General features: G+C 36.5%; 1 protein-coding gene across 4 annotated transcripts in view; it reads right to left on the bottom strand.

Annotated features, from left to right (window-relative positions):
* The window catches only part of LOC118738076 (baculoviral IAP repeat-containing protein 6), a 145,000-nt gene that overhangs the window by 97,600 nt on the left and 26,971 nt on the right, over window positions 1–20,429 (bottom strand). For all 4 annotated transcript variants that reach the window (XM_036468989.1, XM_036468990.1, XM_036468991.1 and 1 more), the window contains one exon: window positions 13,733–14,147. In XM_036468989.1, the coding sequence (XP_036324882.1) occupies window positions 13,733–14,147 (415 nt within the window). The remainder of the gene's footprint in view (window positions 1–13,732; window positions 14,148–20,429) is intronic.

Here is a 20,429-nt window from a genome sequence, read left to right as displayed (position 1 = left end):
AATTATTATAAGAGACGTAAATAATATTCGTCTTGAAATAAACGTCCCGAGAGACGAAAAAAATAAAAAAGCCCATATAATTTTTATGAGAAGACGTAAATAATATTCGTCTTGAAATAATCGTCCCGCGAGACGAAAACAACTTTTCCATTGTTCAGTAATAATTATAGAGCAATATTTAATTTTATTTCTTATAATCGTTATGGTCTCTGATTATAACCCTTACTAAGTAGAACTCTTCTTTCTGTGTTACCGGAAAAGGTGGGACGGAAGTATTTTTGGGCAGAACTTCTCTCTGTGTAGGCGGCCTTCGGCCGCGATTAGGGATTATATTCCTTACTAAGTAGAATTCTCCTTTCTGTGTTGTAGGAAAAGGGGACCGGAAGTATTTTTGGGCAGAACTTATCTCTGCGTAGGCGGCCTTCGGCCGCGCTTAGCGATTATAACCCTTACTAAGTAGAATTCTCCTTTCTGTGTTGCCGGAAAAGGGGCCGGAAGTATTTTTGCGCAGAACTTCTTTCTGCGTAGGGGACCTTCTGCCGCGCTTAGGGATTATAACCCTTACTAAGTAGAACTCTCCTTTCTGTGATGCCGGAAAAGGCGGGACGGAAGTATTTTTGGGCAGAACTTCTCTCTGTGTAGGCGGCCTTCGGCCACGCTTAGGGATTAAAAGCCTTACTAAGTAGAATTCTCCTTTCTGTGTTGCCGGAAAAGGGAGCCGGAAGTATTTTTGCGCAGAACTTCTTCCTGCGTAGGCGACCTTCGGCCGCGCTTAGGGATTATAACCCTTACTAAGTAGAACTCTCTTTTCTGTGTTGCCGGAAAAGGCGGGACGGAAGTATTTTTGGGCAGAACTTCTCTCTGCGTAGGCGGCCTTCGGCCGCGCATAGGGATTAAAAGCCTTACTAAGTAGAAGTAAATAATTCATATTAGAAAAAAACGAAATTATCCACACACTTTCGTTAGAAAATCGAAATAATGCATATAACAAAAACCGAAATAATGCTTATAACAAAAACCGAAATAATGCATGAATGCAAAGGCCCCTATTGCGAGTGTCGACTGGCAGTATAATAGAAATTTGTCGATCGAGTCGATCATCTTTTATTTTGCTATTGTGTAACTTGATCGATAAAAATATGTACTATTGTGAATGGTTGACTGAATTGTAAACAGCTGTTTGTTTGTTTACATTTGTTTCTTTAGTGTTTCATTTACATCATTTTTAAAATAATGTTTGAACACATACACATCTCGTTGCGGCAGTGGAGACGGTTGTTATTTAGCAACTGGATTTATTAAATCTTAATAGAAAAATCTATCAATGGAGACATAGTATTAGACATTTATACGTATGTTATAATGAAAACGTGTAATTTCGCATTTTAAAGCGAGATTTTGAGTAAACAAGGAACAAAAAACAAAGAGCTCCATCGAACCACATTTTTGGTTTGTCCATAGCTAAACGGCTGGTGTTCTTGGCTTATGCCAAAAATTTCACATCACATTTGACATCAGTAATGAAAACGGAATGTCAATCATCTGACACCAAAATTTGACGACAGTCTTTGACATGCACTGCGATACCTACATTTGGCCAGTTTTATGTTTAAACAGCTGTTGTTTTGATGTCAGTAATTTTTACATAATGAAAACCAAACATAAGATACAGTTTTTAGATTATAAATCATCTGAAATCTTATTTATTTTTTTATGAATTTATTTGCATATTAATATTTTAACATTTATGGAAGTTCCGACTGTTCCATTTTATTTTATATTTTTAATTCATTCAATACATCGAAAATTTCGATATTTATATACGACCCATCGATGCAATATTTCAATACATGAGATCATAAAACCTCGATGTATTTTGTGATGTAATTTTTTTTAAGACGAAATTCTATTTTTTCTAGAAAAATTCGATTTTATTCGAATTTTAGCACCACAAAGTTCGATTTCAAAAACTCGCCTTTTTGGAGGTAAAATTCGATTACTATTCGAATCTTGAAGCTTATTCACTTAGAAGTGCACATCTATTCGTGCTGACTTGCTGAGTTGAGTTTAGGCGGTTTATTTTTGTCTTACTGGCTGTTGAATTTTGCGGACAAAGTTTTTTTATTGTAACATAGCAGTCCATTGCAGTCTTTTAGCCTTTTTATTTGTTTCGTTTTTCAACTTTTCTTGTGCTTTCCCCTGTTGCCAGTGTAAGGGCTTGCACTCAAATTAATTGTTGCTAATACATAGCGGCGAATCATATAATTAAATAAGGAAATGGATTAGCAACAAGAGTTTGCAGGGTGTGCACAGCTCAGTGGTTAGCACATCGATGATGCGGGTTTGATTCCTGCTGAAGTATAGAAAAAGAAGTATGATGAGGATATGTGGTGATCTCCGAGTTATAACTTCTACCGGTTTGTCCTTGTTGTTTTTTTTTTTTAGATTTTTCCTAACAACCAAATTTAGTTACAACCCACCATGCAAAACATGAGAAAAAGGCAACAATCATCAATGGTAACCATTTGGCGACTCACCGATTTATTGCCATGGTGGCAAACCAGCAACGTCATTTCTTTCATGTCAATTTTGGAATAAATAAGTTATCAAAAATTCCCAAACTTATGAATTTCGGGTCAACAGTATTATCCAAAAACATCAAATTTATGCGAAAGATAATAAATTAGTTACCGAGGGCGATACGTTTTCTTATTACCGGTACCAAAAATTGTCTGGTGGGAAAGCTCAAAAAAACATTGCTAAAAAGTAAATATTATTAGGAGTGCCAGTTACTGTCGAAGTTCGACCGTTCTTCCAGTTTTTTAAGACCCTTGGAGTAGTTTTCTAACTTAGCACGTCGTTTAACTATTAAATCTCCTTATATCTTTGAAGTTCTTTGGAGGACTTTGGCAGGTCTTGGAATATACCCGATACATTCCAGTTTGTCGATAAATTTCGATAATTTGATACTTATCGATAATTCAAAGAATTTTAAAAACACTAAAATCCCTTAGCTCGACAAAATTCGATATCTCGACTCATTTCGATAACTGTGCGTTTCTAGGGCTTGATAAACTTGGATAACTCCAAAATGTATACATCTCGATATAAATGGATAACTCGATAAACTTTGGAAACCTCTATATATTTCGATAACTGGGTTAATTTTGATACCTACATATTTTTCGTAAGCTATCGACCAATTTCTCTGGCAGTACGATAAAATTCTATAAGTAGTGATAACTTGATAAACTTTTATAACCTTGAAATTTCAATAGCTCGATATAATTTGAAAATTTCTAAAAACTAAATTAACAAATATCGAAAATTGATAAGGTCAAAGAACTCGATGCATTACGATAACTCGATAAATTTCGTTAGCTCCATAAAGATTGATAATCCAATAAATATCAATAACTTGATAAATTTCATTAACTTGACAAATTTAGCTAATCCCGTAAATGTTTATAGCTGGACTATTCATAAATTTCGACAACAAATTTTCTGTGTCTATAAATTTCGGCAACTCAATAAACACTGATAAATTTGAATATTTCTACACGTTGCGATAACTCAATAAACGTAGATAACTCGATAAATTTTGATATCTGTAAAATTCGATGATTCGATAAATTTCGGTAACTTGATAATTTTCTATAACTAAATTTTTTTATAACAGAATTTATTTCAATTCCTATCGTTACATATCTAGAAATTGTGAATAAAATGGCAGGCTACAAGCTTAAGGTTATATTTTATCTTTTTTCTATCTTTATCCCTACTTATACCCTTTTCGTTATACGATCTTCATCCTCATCTTTTTCTTCATACTTATCTTGCATGTTCCCCTTCAGGTTTATTCAATAAATTTTTCCCTACTTGATCTTGAAATCACCTCGAACCTGACGTGATGGGGGCTAACAGATATCGGATTCGCATTCAGCGCGTCGAATAACGAATCGAAAGGAAAGACACGAATAGGTTCCGCCAGTGGTATCACAACGGGCTTTTCCAGCCTAGGTATGCCTCCGTGCAGCCACTCTAACATTATCTAACCCAGATGGTACGGACAAAAAGAGCACGCGTCCTACTCTCTACACACTTTCCAGATTTATCTGACCAGCGTATGGAAATGCTTGTTCGGAGATTTAGACCAACCTCGTCCGATTGGAGCTCACCTTCTCGCGAGCCAGTGTTGGGTGGGCTCATTTGATCAGTACAAGTCTCCAGGCGTGAATGGAGCTTATCTGGCTTTACTACAACGGGGAGAGGATCCAGTTACCCCACGCCTACTACATGTAATAAAGGATATTCCTAGCCTACACCAAATCAATGTTGAGGAGAGAGGAAGGTTATCCCTTCTTCCTTAGTTAAATCTTTTAGGCCAATAAATTTAGCCTCCTTTGATTATGAGATCCGATCGAAACACTGAAAGTTAGTCGCTCTCCTTTGGAGCCTATGTAGTAGTAGACGAACTGCCGCAAACGCTATCAGACAATGGAAACCGATGCAAAGGCTACACGGATGGAAAGCACACTCGCCAAAAAACTATCTCATGGAAGAAACACGTAGATATGAAGACATCAAAACAACTAATGGTATGCAAACGTCTTTCAGGATAATCTAGGAGCCGCAGTCCTACCAGAGAAGTTTGGGGTAGAGGCTCAGATACCCATGACTTAATTCCCACGGGATGATATCAGAAGCATTATTAGCTTCAACAGGAACATTCAAATGGAGCAAGGAATTAAGGCAAGCTGAAATTGCACAGACCGCAAGAAATACTTCCAAGATCAAAGATCCAGCGCAGTTCCTATGGGTAGACTTCCTAGTATATTCCAAGCGGAGGTTCACACCATAAGTCTGTACGCAGAGATTAATCTTCAGTGAAAATACCACAACGAAAACATCTTAATAGTAAGCGATCGCCAAGCCTTACTCAGGCCCTTCATTTTCATGAAATCATGCCCTTACTGTGACGGGTCAGCTGAAACTTCTGATCAAATACTCCTCGAATATGATGCACTGGCGGGAAGACCTCGGGTCACTTAACCCGCAGCCGAATCACATGCACCCAACAAGCACCAAACAACTTACTGGATTTCCGAAGGGAGCTAGGACTTACCGAAGTGCTGTAACGGGCAAGATCTCCTGGTCGCAGTGCATTCCTCAATCGAATATCTATCTACTGTAGGATGGTTTTGGACTTAGTATAAAAAATTAAGCATAATTGAGATGTCTTTTGAGTTCTGCCATAGAATATTTTGATATTTTAATCAGATCACTTAATTATGATGAAAGAATAGGAATTTAATTTTATGGACAATGCCTTTGGGTTAAGCCTCATCCAAACGCACCGTCAACGGTAAATACAGCGATAATTAAGTTGACAGATGAAAGCCTACCGTTTTGTGTAAACATTGATGGGACAGAAATTCACCGCATTTAATAAGAATGTCCACGGTTGTATTTTAAAGATAATCGGCATTATTGCGAATTCCATGTGAACAATTATTCCCAAGATTTATAAAGCAGAACAAAAGAAAATTGAAGCAATTTGTTTTTTTTTTGTCTGTTAAATTATGCGAATAGTGGACAACAAAACAGGGCTTCTTCTTATTTTGACTTTTTTCAACGTTTATTCATTTTATGTTTCATATTTTCATAGTACTAGTATTTTTCAATTTCTTTGAGGGACTCGCTCTCAGGTTTCCCTTGCCGAATAAGGTTGCGGCTGCACTCCAAATACGAAGCCGAGCGCCTTTCAAATCGTTCAAATTACCTAAAGCAATTAATGTTGAGTTTTTTAAAAACGATCTAAGCAATCTCTGTATTTGTTTTTTTAGAATATTGTCATAGTTTTTCTCACTCGAAAACATTTGTTCAAACCAAACGTGTACGTTTTCTGGAAATATTTTAAATCGTTACTTACATACAACCAAGGACTTTAATAGGTTACTAGTGAACCCGCATGGCGTCACAAACAAAACAAAAAAAATTAAATAATTAAATAATAGAAAATATTGGAAAGGTACGCTTCAATATAAGTTATGACTAGCCTGCCACGGATGCGCGAGGCTTCGCCACGTCTACGCTTGTTATGTGTGAATATGGTAATTTTATTAACAGGTGGCAGCCCTATTTAAAAAAATAGTGCTTTTCTAGAGTCCAATCCCTTTCATTTGATACCTCATCATTTGTAATCCAACGAACGGTGCGGGTCTTATAGTTTTTTAGACAGGTGGCAACCCTATTAAACTTCTAAGTAAAAAAAAATCCCTCTCCAGTCGATACAGAGTATATTAGAGAAAATCTCGACAAAATCCGTTCAGTAATTTTCGAGATTACCGACTACAAAGAATTTCGACTACTATGTATAGATTTACATAGTTCTGTGCACTTGATAAATTGAAAATCTTTATAATTTGTCAATTTTTTATTATTTATCTAGAATTGGTATTCTAGCACAGAAATCAAAAGCTCTTTTTTTGATAAATTGACAAATTGAAATTTCATGTGAAATGTATAAATTTTGTATATTTATAAATTTGTTTCTAAGTCCCCTTTAAGACACGTCAAGTCTTGCTTTCAAGTCTGCTCGTTCATTGGCGAAGGGGGTGGGAAGAGAGGGGAAGAGTACAGATACCTCCGTACCGTCAATTCGTTTTAAGTTTTATTGTCTCTTTTGATCTTTTCGTTGCTTCCCATTTAAGAAGCAAGGACTTGAATTCAATTAAAGTTGACGCGTGTGGAAGCAAATAGAAAACACAAAAGAGAATGCGAAAAAAATTGCTTTCAAGACTTGACGTGTCTGAAAGAGGACTAACAATTAAATACTATATGTGCCGGCATTTGAACCTGCGACACACGGAATTATAGTCGACATCTCTGCCATTGTATAGGCTTCAAGTATGTAAAGCGCCATTTTATTTGTTTACACATTTAAAAACAGCTGAGATCATCTGATTTTCAATTCTCTCATTCTCCGCACAGAGTTACATTCAAGTTTCAGAAAAAAACTTTAAAATGTAAATTGATAAATATTTTAGAAAAATGTGTTTTTATTCATTTGAATTGATTAAATAAGAAATTAAAAATGCATGCCAAGTCTTGCATTTCCAATAATAACGATAAATGTGTATGTTCCAGACAATAATTTAAAATATTTGTGAAACTTATCGTTTTGCGCTAAAATACAACAAGGTGTGTAAAATTCGTTGTCATTGTTTCTGTTTTGAATACCATATTCGTGCCTACCGGTGGAAAAAATAGGTAAATTTGCATTTATTTTTAAGAAAACATATAAATTAAAATATATTTCTTTACAGAGCGACGTACGGACAAGTAAGGAGATAAATTTGTATGATGAATACCGCGGAAAATATTTTGCATCAAAATTGCTATTCTAATTTGCATTTGAATTATGATATCAACAGGGATGCTTTGGAATGTAGTTTTTGAAGAAAATTTTATTATTATAAATCTTGAGATTGTTGATTTACTTAAGAAGTAGAAAAGCTAGTTTATTTTAAAAAATATATTTAGACTAGAAGTATGTATACTACTTTTATTACGAATTGAAACGATTTTAATGAATATGGTTACGATTAATAGTAGTATGACAGTTATATATAATGCATATTTGACAAGAAAGGTAGAATACAAGATTGCGCCGTCCTGGCGGTGATGACATATCTGTAAAAAAAAAGTAAGCAAAGTCGAATTGGATGTTGAAAGGAAATGTGAGAACAGCCAATTTTCTTAATATTAAATTTTTCGATAGGAAACGTGTTTTAATTGTGCTAAATTCTAATAGCATTATTCATAAAAAGTAAAGTAGCTTTAAAAAGGTTTATAAATTGAAAAATGTTTGCAAACGGCAATTTAAAAAGCTTTATAAAATTTTTATTTTTTATGAATAAGTCGATAAAAATATATCATTTAAAATAACTTTTAACAAGGAAAATACGAAAAAAATAATTTTTGCGGAAGTAGGTATTAGTAATTTAGAGTGGATTTTTTTATATGATTTTAAAATGTTTGCAATCGTCAGAAAAAATCATGGGCGACGAATGGAGAGAATGGTTTTACTTTCTAATGTTTTTATCATGATTTTTACTGGGTGTAATTGAAACTCAGTCAAATGAGTATTAAGGAAAAAAAAATTTTAGAATAATAAACAGAAAAAGAGACGGGCGCACAAAAAGTTAAGTTAAATGTTATATGTTAGGGAGATCTCTTTAAATCTATTTTATTTTTTATGAATAAGGCCATAAGCATATCCGGTTTTTATAAATAAATCTTATAGCAAGATGCTATATATTTATTTATGCACTTTTTGGTTGGCGAAATATGCATTTTTTTCAACGCGTATTTAACCACATTAAAATTTTTTTAATATTGAATGGCGCAACACAAAAACTCTTTTTGTTGCACGAAACCCTTGAACACGTGCCTGTCATCTATTTCTTCCGTTTCGAAATTTCGCTATTTTGCATTTCTTCCATTTTGACGTCATTCGCATTGTCAGATTTTTTAAATTCGTTTTGCTATTTCATAATTCTTTCATTCTCATGTCATCCATCTTCTATTTCTTACCTTCCATTGCCGTTCGCATCGTCGAACCTGCCTGTCAAACACTGCCGCCATCATGCTTTTCAGTTTGGCAGGCACGTCCGCTGTTTGGCAGGCACGTCCGCTGTTAGAAAGAGAATAGACAAAAAGGGACATAGGATTCCATACTTGTAAGTATATACGATGATCTCTGCCTACTCGGCTACGGCAGTCAAAAGCTTTTTCGCTTTTAAATTCATATTTTTCATATGTGACAATGAAATCAGTTCCACTCATGTGGAAATCAGTTCCACTAATGTGGAAATCGTAGAGCTTTTTGTTTTATAAATTTTGACACCGAATGCGAAATTTCTTTACAAAAAAATTATCGAGAAAGCACAGAACTGGGCGGTTTTTTTATAAATGTCTAGCTAATTATACATACACATAACCCGTGTGACAGGCAATTTTATACACAAAAAAAATCAATATACTCGCGAGGCCATGGGCCAAATATATGCAGTAAAATTGCGTTTTTTGTTTTTATCTCTGACGTCAGAATTTTTAAAAAGGACTTTGAAAACTGAATAATATGAGTAATTCAGAAAATGGTTTAAAAAATTTGGTGCAATGTACTTAAGAAAACAGTATCGGTATCAAATTAAAAATAAAATTCTGTAGAGAAAGAACAGATTAATTTTTTTGTTGCATAAGATATTGAAAATGCCCTTAAAAATTTTATCCTTGAATATCCTTGAAATATTGCAGTATTTATTTTGAAAAAATTATATGTTAAGGACTAATGTAAGCTCGACAACGTCCTCGAATCTTAAAAAAATAACCCAACAAATTTTGATTTTCTTAAATCCTACAGAATTTTCTCTATCATCTGGTACCCATTTTTCTTCTACATTGCACTGATCTTTTTAAATAATTTTTAGAATTTATCATATCTTTGAAATTATAAGGTTCTAATCAAAAAAATTCTAAAACTTAAAACGCAGTTTTACTATATTTGGTCTATAGTGTCGTGAGTATATTGATTGCTTGGTGGGTTTTGAAATTTTTATGTTTCAATCTGTTTCATACTTTGTACTCAGAATTTTTAGAAAAATTCTTCTTCTTATTTGGCGTTGTAACCGCCTAAGCGTTTCTGGCCGAATTCCAAAGCACGCCAGTCGTTTCTTTTCTTTTCTCTTGGATATGCCAAGTGAAGCCAAGTCCTTCCCCCACCTGGGGGGCTACTCTGTAATGCGATGCGAAAGAGAAATGCGATGCGATAGGCAATCGCCACAGCGTATTACTTACGATGTATTTGCCTATCGCATCGCATTTCTCTTTCGCATCGCATTACAGAGTTGCCCCCCTGGTCTTTCCATCTCAGCGGGGGCCTTCCTCTTCCTCTGTTACCACCAGCGGGTTCCGAGTTGAATCCTTTCAGAGCTGGAGTGTCGGTGTCCATTCGAACGACACGACCAAGCCAGCGGAGCCGCTGTATTTTAATTCGCTGCACTATGTCCATGTCGTTGTGAAGCTCGAGAGAGGACTTTACTCCTGAATCGAGAGAGGACTTTTCTCCTGAATCGCCTACTCAGTCCAAAGTAGCACTCTTTAGCAAGAGCGATCCTGCGTTGGATTTCCACCCTGACATTATTATCGGTGTTAACGTTGGTTCCCAAGTAAACGAAATTCTCTACTTTCTCGAAATTATAACTGCCAACAGTGACGTGGATGCCAAGGCGCGAATGTGCTGACTGTTTGTTTGATGGCAGGAGATACTTCGTCTTGTCCTCGTATACCAACAGACCCATTCGCTTTGCTTCTTTATCCAACTTGGAAAAGGCAGAACAGACTTCGCGGTTTTTGATACCGATAATATCGATGTCATCGGCATAAGCCAGCAATTGCACGCTCTTGTAGTAAATTGTTCATGAGCGGTTCAGTTCTGCAGCTCTTATTATCTTCTCCAACATCAGATTAAAGAAGTCACATGAAAGAGAGTCGCCCTGTCTGAAGCCGCGGTTGGTGGCGAGGTCTTTCCCAATTCTGACGGAGCTGGTGGTATTGCTCAACGTCATTTTACACAGCCGTATGGCGGGGATGCCAAATTCAGACATAGGGGCGTATAGGTAACTCCTGTTAGTGCTGTCGAAAGCGGCTTAAAAGTCGACAAATAAGTGGTGAGTGTAGATTCTTTTCTCGCGGGTCTTTTCCAAGATTTGGAGTATTGTGGTCTATGGTGGATTTTCTAGGAAAAAGATAACGTCCAATCAGTTCATTGACGGTGGGCTTTAGTCTTTCACACAATACGCTCGATAAGACCTTGTAGCCTATGCTTAGAAGGCTGATCCCGCGGTAGTTGGCGCAAATGGCCGGGTCGCCTTTCTTGTGGATTAGGCAGAGCACACTTAAATTCCAGTCGCCGGGCATGCGTTCATCTGACCCTATTCTGCATAAGAGTTGAAGCATTCATGTACTTAAATAGGTTAGCTGACAGGCTTTCAGCTCCAGCAGCTTTGTTGTTTTTCAGCCGCGTTATTGCTATTCGTACCTCGTCATGGTCAGGCGGAGGAACATCGGCTCCTTCATCATAGACTGGGGGCTCGGGTTATTCTTCTCCACAACTTTCCGTGCTGCTACCATTCAGTAGCGTCGAAAAGTGTTCCCTCCATAATTTAAGTACGTTTTTAACATCGGTAACTAGGTCGCCATTGTTGTTCTTACAGGATTACGCCCTGGTCTTGAAACCTTCCGTAAGTCGCCTAACTCTCTGGTAAAATTTTCGGGCATTCTTCCTGTCAGCCAGCATTTCAAGCTCTTCGCACTCACGTATTTCGGCCTATCTCTTCTTATGGCAGCAGATATGTCTCGCTTCCCTCTTCGGATCCCTATAGCGGTCCCACATAGCGCGCGTTGCGCCCGATCGTTGAAGAGTGCTCTCTGAGAGCAGGCTGTCTGTTGTGATTGCAGCTTTTCGACGATAAGCTTTCCTTGCATACTCGGGCGCACATTTTTTGCTGCGCAGAGGCGGGCTGCAACAAGATAGTGGTCCGAGTCGTTGTTTGGGCTTCGGAGTGTGCGTAAGTTCAAAACACTGAAAGCATGCCTTCCGTCTATCACAACATGGTCGATTTGGTCTCTCGTTTTTCGATCCGGATACAGCCACGTAGCTTGATGAATCTTTTTATGCTTAAACATAGCACTGCATACTACCATGTTTCGGGCCCCAGCGAAATCGATCAGCCTCAGTCCGTTGTCGGACGTTTCGTCGTGGAGGCTGAATTTTCCGACGGTGTTTCCAAAGATCCCTTCCTTTCCCACCCTAGCATTGAATCGCCAAGCACGATTTTGATATCGTGGCGGGGCAGCGCTCGTAAGTGCGCTCCAAGCGCTCATGTAAGAGATCATTGGATACCACATCCTTCTCTACCGTCGGGGCATGAGCGCAGATGAGCGAGATGTTGAAGAATCTCGCTTTGATGCGGATTATGGCTAGACGCTCGTCCACCGGGGTGAACGCCAGTACTCGGTGACGGAGTCTCTCTCTCTCACCACAAATCCGCTCCTTTACATAGCAGCTGTAGTATACGTCGCAAGGCCCCAGGCATTGCTTGTCTTGCCCCGTCCAACGCATTTCTTGGATGGCGGTGATGTCAGCTTTTGTTCTTACGAGGACATCAACCAGCTGGACAGAGGCATCTTCCCCATTAAAGGTCCGGACATTCCAGGAGCATGCCCTCAAATCGTAGTCCTTTAAAATTTGCCGTGGTCGTCATAATAAGGGGGCGTCTCATCCGAGGCATTGTTTCGCTTCTTCACTGGAAGAGGTTTTTACGTGGCGGGTCCCAAACCCAGCGCACAACCCATTGCTGGGACGGGGGTGGTTTCGCAACCAAATACACGTTTACATATCGAGCCGCTTGCTCCAAGACAGACCCGCTTGCAGCCGCACCTACTGGTGCATAGACGTTGCAGACTTCAGTGAGCCCTTAAATCGAATAAGTCGGAGGGGCACCACCGAAGCTCCCTCTCTTTCTGCCGTGACCCAAGGCTCCACTCCGATTGGTTACCGCATCTCGCACATGTGTTGCTTACGTTGCCCAGAGTGCGCGAACGAGGACGCAAGAGTCGGGATTGAGTATAGCCGTGCAACTGTAACTGCATACACAGCACAACGATTATACCCCATTGCACTCCAGAAAAAATCTAGGTACGCAATTTTATAAATATAGTCCATTATATAAGAAGAGGATAAAGTGCAAGTTTCAAGTGACTAAAAGTAACGTTGATTTTTATATTTTTTTTTTTGCCGGTGACACGCATTTTCTCCCGTACCAAGTATGTTCGACAATTTGTTTATATGGACGATGCCCAGCATCGTTTAACAAATTCCCAAAATCAACGGTATTTTGTAATTGCATGAAACTTGCCTTTTATCCTACTTTAATTTAATGGGCTATAAAACTGCGTTCCTAAAATTTTTCTAAAAATGCTGAGTAAAAAGTTTAAAAATTTGGCAAATGTTTGGCATTTTTATATTATTTGTACAAATTTTGAAATGCGCATTTAAATGCAGTTAATTATATGTAAAATGAGATAGACTCTTATAAAAAAATTAAATATTAAATAAAGAAAAGAAATATAGACTAAACTGGTTGAAATAAGGCGTTTCTTTTATTCCAGCCTCTAGTATAATGAACTTCTTTCCGCCACACAATACATATGTTGACTTAAGTTTTTTTTTTGCATCGAGCTTTTTTCGGCATTTCTTAAGTTACTATATCAGATATGTACACGCTAAAGTATTGTTAAATGCGTATAAATTTAATTACTGTTACTAATGAAATATTTTTCAACTTAAATAATAAATTAGGTTGCAAACCATTTATTTATTATTTATTATCATTATTTATTTATCAAACTAAATAGATGCAATTTTTTATGTTAAGTTGTTGGAAAATAATGAATATCTAAATCCCGGGGAACTAATCTCGGGATGCCGGGATTGTATGAACGATGTCCCGAAAATCCCGGGATCGCAAAAATCGAAAAATTAACATCCCTAGTATGTACTTATATATATATTATATGTACTAATATAATTGTTAAATTTTTTAAATAAGTAGGTATCTCATTTTATGTGCATACTTAAAGAAATTTCTACAGACTTTTTACTTACTCAGTTAGTATCAGGATAAGTTTCACACATTTGTGTGCCATAGTGCGATTGCTGTGTATAATGCAGTTTCTCAGCATATTTTCAAGATACTTTTCCGACACACAAATACATTCAAACTGCTGTGCCATCAAATCCGTATTCGTGGAAGCAGTGCTTTTGTTTATTTGTGTTTTAATGCGTTCAGATTTGGGCGAACGGAAACGATTTAATCTTATAAAGCAAATCCATATAAGAACATCCAAGGCAAGATTTTTTTCTAACGTTGCTGAATCTGCACTGCTCGCGATCTTAAATAGGTTATCGAGTAATATATTGCTCTCGAGCATCGCAATGCGCTGAAGTCGTTCATTGGGAATGCGATTTTGGGGTTTCACACCACGCACGTTAATGGAAATCTCGTGTAACCAATCACAGCCTGTGAAAGAAATTCGAACAGTAAATATACATTAAAAATAATTGTTTATGCAGACGCGATGAAAATAAATAAAACGTTTATGCTTGATTTTCATAAATATGTATATTAGACCGTTCGTTATTTCAACTTTTTTTAAATATACAGTTTTCCGGGCGGAATAAGCTGCCTTTTGGCCTAAAAATAAACTGCAAAATTTTGTTCAAATATGATAATTGTACTTAGTATGTTGCATTTGAAAATTTAGAAACCATATGCATTCAGGGAAAAACGTCATATTTATACAAAATGAATGAAAATCGTGAACTTTATACTCCTTTATTATGTAAAAAACTCACAGAATCGGATTAAATCAAAAATATAAATAAGTTAATAGTCCAAAAGTCTGTTTAAAACAAGCTTTCTACATATCTCGACTCCTGCACTACCTACCGGATTTATTATTAAATTATTCCTTTTTATGTAAGTTACGTTATTATAAATATAAAGTACATAAAATCATAGATACAGGTTATCGAAATATATTGACCCCTCGCCTAGTACGATTTGTGTGGACTTACTTCCTTTCATGTAGGTAATATACATTTCAAATAGGAACGAAATTGGACTATAAATACGGGCTGTTGAAACATCTCGACGCCTGCGTCACCTAGGGGATTAATTCGTGTTTCATATTGCATTGTCATCGGGTTCTGAGCTAAGTTTGAAATTTCAAGTCTCTGGCTCAAGGGTTCCTAAACTTTCAAGAAGATGGAACCCTTGCTAAAGACCTTTCATTTTATGGAACCCCACATCAAATTACTAAAAATCAAAGGCAGTTAAATTTAAAAATGAATAAAAACTGTTACTAGAAATAGTTTACATACTTTAAATTTTAATGTGAAGAATGGAATTGTATCACTGTTATTATTTATTGTATAAAATGGTAGTTCGATTTAATGTCTGAAAGCTGTATGCGCATTTCTGGAGTAACATCCAATTTCGACCTGAATTTTTTTTTGTGTAAGTGTAAGCTGAAAAGCCTGTTGACAGAGTACGTTGTGACAGAAGGAAGCTAAATTAAGATGGCCTTTTTAGCGACTTCATGATATTTACTCTACCCAAAACTCTTTCAGAGACACAGATTCAAATGTGTGTTTCAATGTCGAAGTACTCTGCTTTGTAAATGGATTTTGTACCAAACCGATATTAGTACTACCATCCGAAAAATAATCTGACAAAGATTTCAGGTGACTTCCCAAGTTCCCAGTTACGACATATCACATTTCATTTGGCAATTCATTGCGTTCCTTGTAGAAAGTTGTATATAACTCTTTAGACTACAGCGGCCAACAACACATAACTGTTAGAAAAAAACAAGCTGGCAAGCGCAAGCTCAATAGGTATGGCACTCAGTACGGCAAAAATACCAACTACGAGTACATAATATGTATACTTGAAAATAGATAATTGCGTCCCCGTCAAGCTGTTTATAGAACTTTTCTTTACGTGTGCAACTCAAACCGACCGCCGTGCTTATTTATATCAAAATTAATTTCGCGGAACCCCGGTGACTTTTCTACGGAACCCTTGGGTTATTTCCGCGGAACCGACTTTAGGAAGATCTGCTCTAGCTCTTCGGGAAGTTGGTTAAAAATTTATTGCAAGATTTGCCCCTAAAAACAAGTTAAATAAAAGCTTGTACAAATCTACTGTGTTTTGAGATTTTGCGAAATTAGCGTTTTTTTTTCAGACTGGAACAACCAGATTTGCAGTTTTCTCGCAAACCTCAGTTCTATCTACTTATCTGACGCAAAAAACTTTCCATTACCTCGACATTTTTTATCACCATGCTAAATAATATTGCGCAATCAATTTATGAGTGCATCTGTAAATTTATGAGAGAAATCGTGCATAATTTGTCGCATCATTATTCTACTTCAAATTAGACCCAAAGGGGACAAACTTTTTGTTTCTATTTTCGTGTGATATTAATAATACATTTATTTTGGACCCAAGTATGGTGTTCCTTGACTTGTCATCAATTGAAAAAGGCAAACAAAAACAAAATACCTTACATCTTTTAACAAGTTTTGGACACAAAAGAGGCAATTATTCCTTAATTAAACTACAAGTATGAAAAGCTATTTATGTATTTATTAAAATTAACACTGAATTCGGTATCGCCGCGAAACTAATACTAATGTGTAAAATGACGTTGAGCAATACCATTCAAATCCTGCTCGAAACTAAGTACCTATTTTTTAAAACAGAAAACGCACATACATACACTGAAGGGCGCTTCTGGAGAGGTGGAGCCTGTTATGCGCAAATTATTTATATGTATATATACATATATGTTTGGATATAAATATGTAAGGGACATAAACATACAAAATAATTAAAAATGTGAAAAGTTTGAAAAGATAAGAAAAAAATTTCAATTGAATAGGATAATCGTTTGGTAACACTACCGGTAGGCTTTGCGGAAATAGCTTGGTAAGACTACCGGTAGGTTTCGCGGTAATCGCTTGGTAAGACTACCAGTAGGTTTTGCGGTAATCGTTCGGTAAGACTACCGGTAGTTGTTGATGTATTCACTTCGTAGGAGTACTGAAAGAGTGAACAAGCTATATATGGCTGAGTATGACATACGTGAATGTGAAAAGAGTACAGATACTCAACAAGATTTACGACAAGAAGAGAGAAGCTATACATAAGGAGACATATTTTACTAGTGTGTTAAAAAAGACAAAAGCTGCCACGTATAGGAGACTATAGGGTAATTTCCGCACACGGGCCTTAAGAAACTCATATAAACTTTACCGGATACATAAGGTAACGCTCCTGGAAAATTCATGGGAGATTTAGCTAATAGCTGTCTACCAGGGTTGCTACGTTCGTGTGCATGTAGGCAGCGATACAGCGGAAGATCTGCAAAGAAAATGTTCCCTTTGGCTCTGTACATATGTACATACACAACGTTGTTGCACATACATGCATTCATACACAGTATCAACAACAACATCGCTGCAGCGCTGTGCGCTTTATTTTGATTTGAGCATTATTATGTTCCATTTATTCGTTTTCGTCCGTTTTTGTTTCATATCGAGCAAAGAATTGCTATGGGAATGTAATACAGCGGAAGATCTGCAAAACAAAAATTTTGCTTTTGGCTCCCATAGCCATATATAAATCTTACATGGTTTATTTCGATAATTTTTTCTGAGGCAAATATGGTTATATTTGTATTATAAATCTGTATATAATCGTACAGGGACAATTTACTTTCAAATTAAGGATCTGGATCTGAAACTTTGCACAAACATTTCAGATTTAAGAATCGTTCGATGTACATATTTGCTCCATACGATTTTTGAAATTTTACATTGAGCAATTTTAAAATGTAAAACTGAATCTCACACACGCATTCTCATTTTCACCAATTTTGAACAATTTCATTTTTTTATTTTCAATTTTGTATGGTAAAATGCTGGAAAACTTAAAAAATCCTGGCGGGCGAACTGAGGGAACGGTAAAGTATTTTAAACTCTCTATAAAGAAGGGCGAGAACCAGTGATCGGACTTGAAAAAAATTTCTGTGGTAGAATCTGGAAAAATGGCAAACCTAAATGGCAAACTTTTTAATTATACTCTAAGAACAATTTAATTTTAGTTTAATAAAGTGCAAGATTGAATTTGCTAAAAATTGCGTTGAGCTTTGGCATTTTTTTCCTTGACAGTGTAAAGCAGTTCCTTCCAGATATTTTTCGAACATATTTTGAAAGATTTCTGTAACCTTGCGGAGTGCTGCCCGCTTTTCTTTTTATCACATGACGATGCGGACAAATGTGGCACGTTCCAGAAACCGCTACTCAATTCTCAAGTAAAAGTAAACAACGCTTTAGAAACTTTAGATGCACTGAAATTTTCTAATACTTTCACAAAAATCGCCGTTTTTTAACATTTTCACTATTAATTCTTTTTATAAATCACATATTTTGCAATTTAACACAATAAAACCATGTTTCCTGTCGAAAAATTGAATATAGAGAAAAGTTACTATTTTAATGTTTGTGTCCACAAAATAAGCACTGTACGATAGTTAATATAACAAGTAAGAAAGTCTAAGTTCGGGCGGAGCCGAACATTAAATACCCGGCGCAATTATTAAATATATGTTTTCCACCTTTCCGAAAGCTACCGCTACACGATAAGCCGGGGTGTATAAATTTTAAGTAAATTAGCGTCCTTAAATTTCGAAATATTGCAGTTTCAAGCATTTCTGAAATATACCGTTATATGAAAAGCGGTCGTAATTCTAGTCCGATTTCAATAATTTTCAACGCTTTGCTTTTATGTGGCAAGCACAATAACCATACCGAGTTTGGTTCAAATTGCTAGAACGGTTAGCGAGATACATATATGTGATCATAAGTGGGCGGTGCCACGCCCATTTTCCAAAATTGTATCATACGCGTATTTCTTGGTAAAAAATTGTTGCAACCATCAATTTTGAATAAATTAGCTTTAATATTTACTGATTTATCGAGGATTTCGTATTTTTCTAAATTACCGTTATATGGGATGTGGGCGTGGTTATTGTCCGATTTTAAAAATTCTCGGCCATTTGGTATGTTGTAGCCGGACCAACAACTGTGCCAAGTTTGGAAGAAATTGGTGCAGCGGTTACCAAGATATACACATGTAACCATAAGTAGGCGTGGCTACGCCCATTTGCCAAAATTTTTTAATATTCTAATTTTTCGTCTAAAACTCATTGTAAATATCAATTTTGAGTGAATTATCTTCAGTAGTTACTAAAATATCGCACTTTTCGTATTTCTGAAAATTACCGTTATATGGGAGGTAGGCGTGGTTATTGTCCGATTTCGCCCATTCTCATACCATCCGTCCTATGCCCAAAAGAAGTCCACGTACCAAGTTTCGTTATGATATCTCAATTTTTACTCGAGTTATCGTGTGCACAGACGGACAGACGGACGGACGGACGGACGGACGGACGGACGGACAGACAGTCACCGCTTAATCGATTTCTCTTTTCATTCTGATCATTTATGTATACATTTGTCTATATCTATCTCGATTCGTTTTGCCTGTTACAAACAACCGTTATGTGAACAAAGTTATAATACCCTTGTGCACAAGTGCGCTCGGGTATAAAAATGGTTAATATGTTGTCCGGAATAGAAATGGCGTCGATATCTACTATGGTTTCCGAATATCCACAGGAGCAAGTATAAGTAGGGAAGTTGCACCTCATGACTTGATACTAAAAGTTAGAGCAGTTGTGATGCTAATCCACAACCTAAATATGTACAACGAATTGATAGATCTGGCCCACAAATATTTGAGCGCTCCACCCGCCAGCGTTCCAAGTGAGCAATTGTTCAGTGCAGCCGGCCTTATATACGAGCCTCTAAGAAATCGCATCATGGGAGAAAAGGCAGCGAAATTACTTTTTTTTTTTTAAATATAATATGGGGAATATTTGAACTTTGATTACTAGATTAAAACACTATATTCGCAAATGTGAAAAATTACATTCGAAACATCCCTAATTCACAGATACTAATACATGGCATGCGCAAAACGTACATTTGGCTCAAAACTATCTCCTTTTGATTGCTGAATCCAAACACATTGCGCAGATAGGGTACTGCCAATAAGAAGTATTAAATATATGTTTTTAAACGAGTTAAATTATTTAACTGGTGCAGTTTTCCAACAGCAACTGCATGCGATTTCACATGTTTACGAACACGTTTTGTTCATTTAACTGATTCAAGCCCATTTAACATGTTTAACTCGTCAATTCGAACGAAGATTTCTCGCCCAATTGACCCATTTGGGGTCAATATAAATGTAATAAAAACTTAGTCAATTTTAAAGAGCATCATTTCCACCGACATTAATACGCACTGTGAGGACCAAATATCTCTGAGGAATTTGACCCACACAGATACCCGCCATCAAAGCAACCATCCACACAATAAACCACAGCAACACAATCCCAAGCAGCCAGCAACACCCGACGGCCTTCGTGGCCATGACCAGGGTGTCCAGATTGTTTAAAAAAGGGCGCAATTTCTGAAAAAAAAATCGCCAAAAATCGCTAATTTTTTTTTTAAATTCATGAAATCGATTTAAGAAGTATTTTATTTTAAAAATGAGATCTCGTTATAATATAGTTTTTAAAACCAAAAACGAATATAATACCTTCACAGGGTAATAATAAATAACACAAATCAATTATATAATAGTGATGCACAAACAATTTTCTTT

This window comes from Rhagoletis pomonella, unplaced genomic scaffold (genome assembly GCF_013731165.1).
Source record: "Rhagoletis pomonella isolate Grant_MI unplaced genomic scaffold, Rhpom_1.0 Rhpom_scaffold_00004, whole genome shotgun sequence".
Classification (NCBI taxonomy): Eukaryota; Metazoa; Arthropoda; class Insecta; order Diptera; family Tephritidae; genus Rhagoletis; species Rhagoletis pomonella.
Note: the sequence above shows the minus strand (reverse complement) of the source record. Positions and strands in the feature narration are given on the sequence as shown.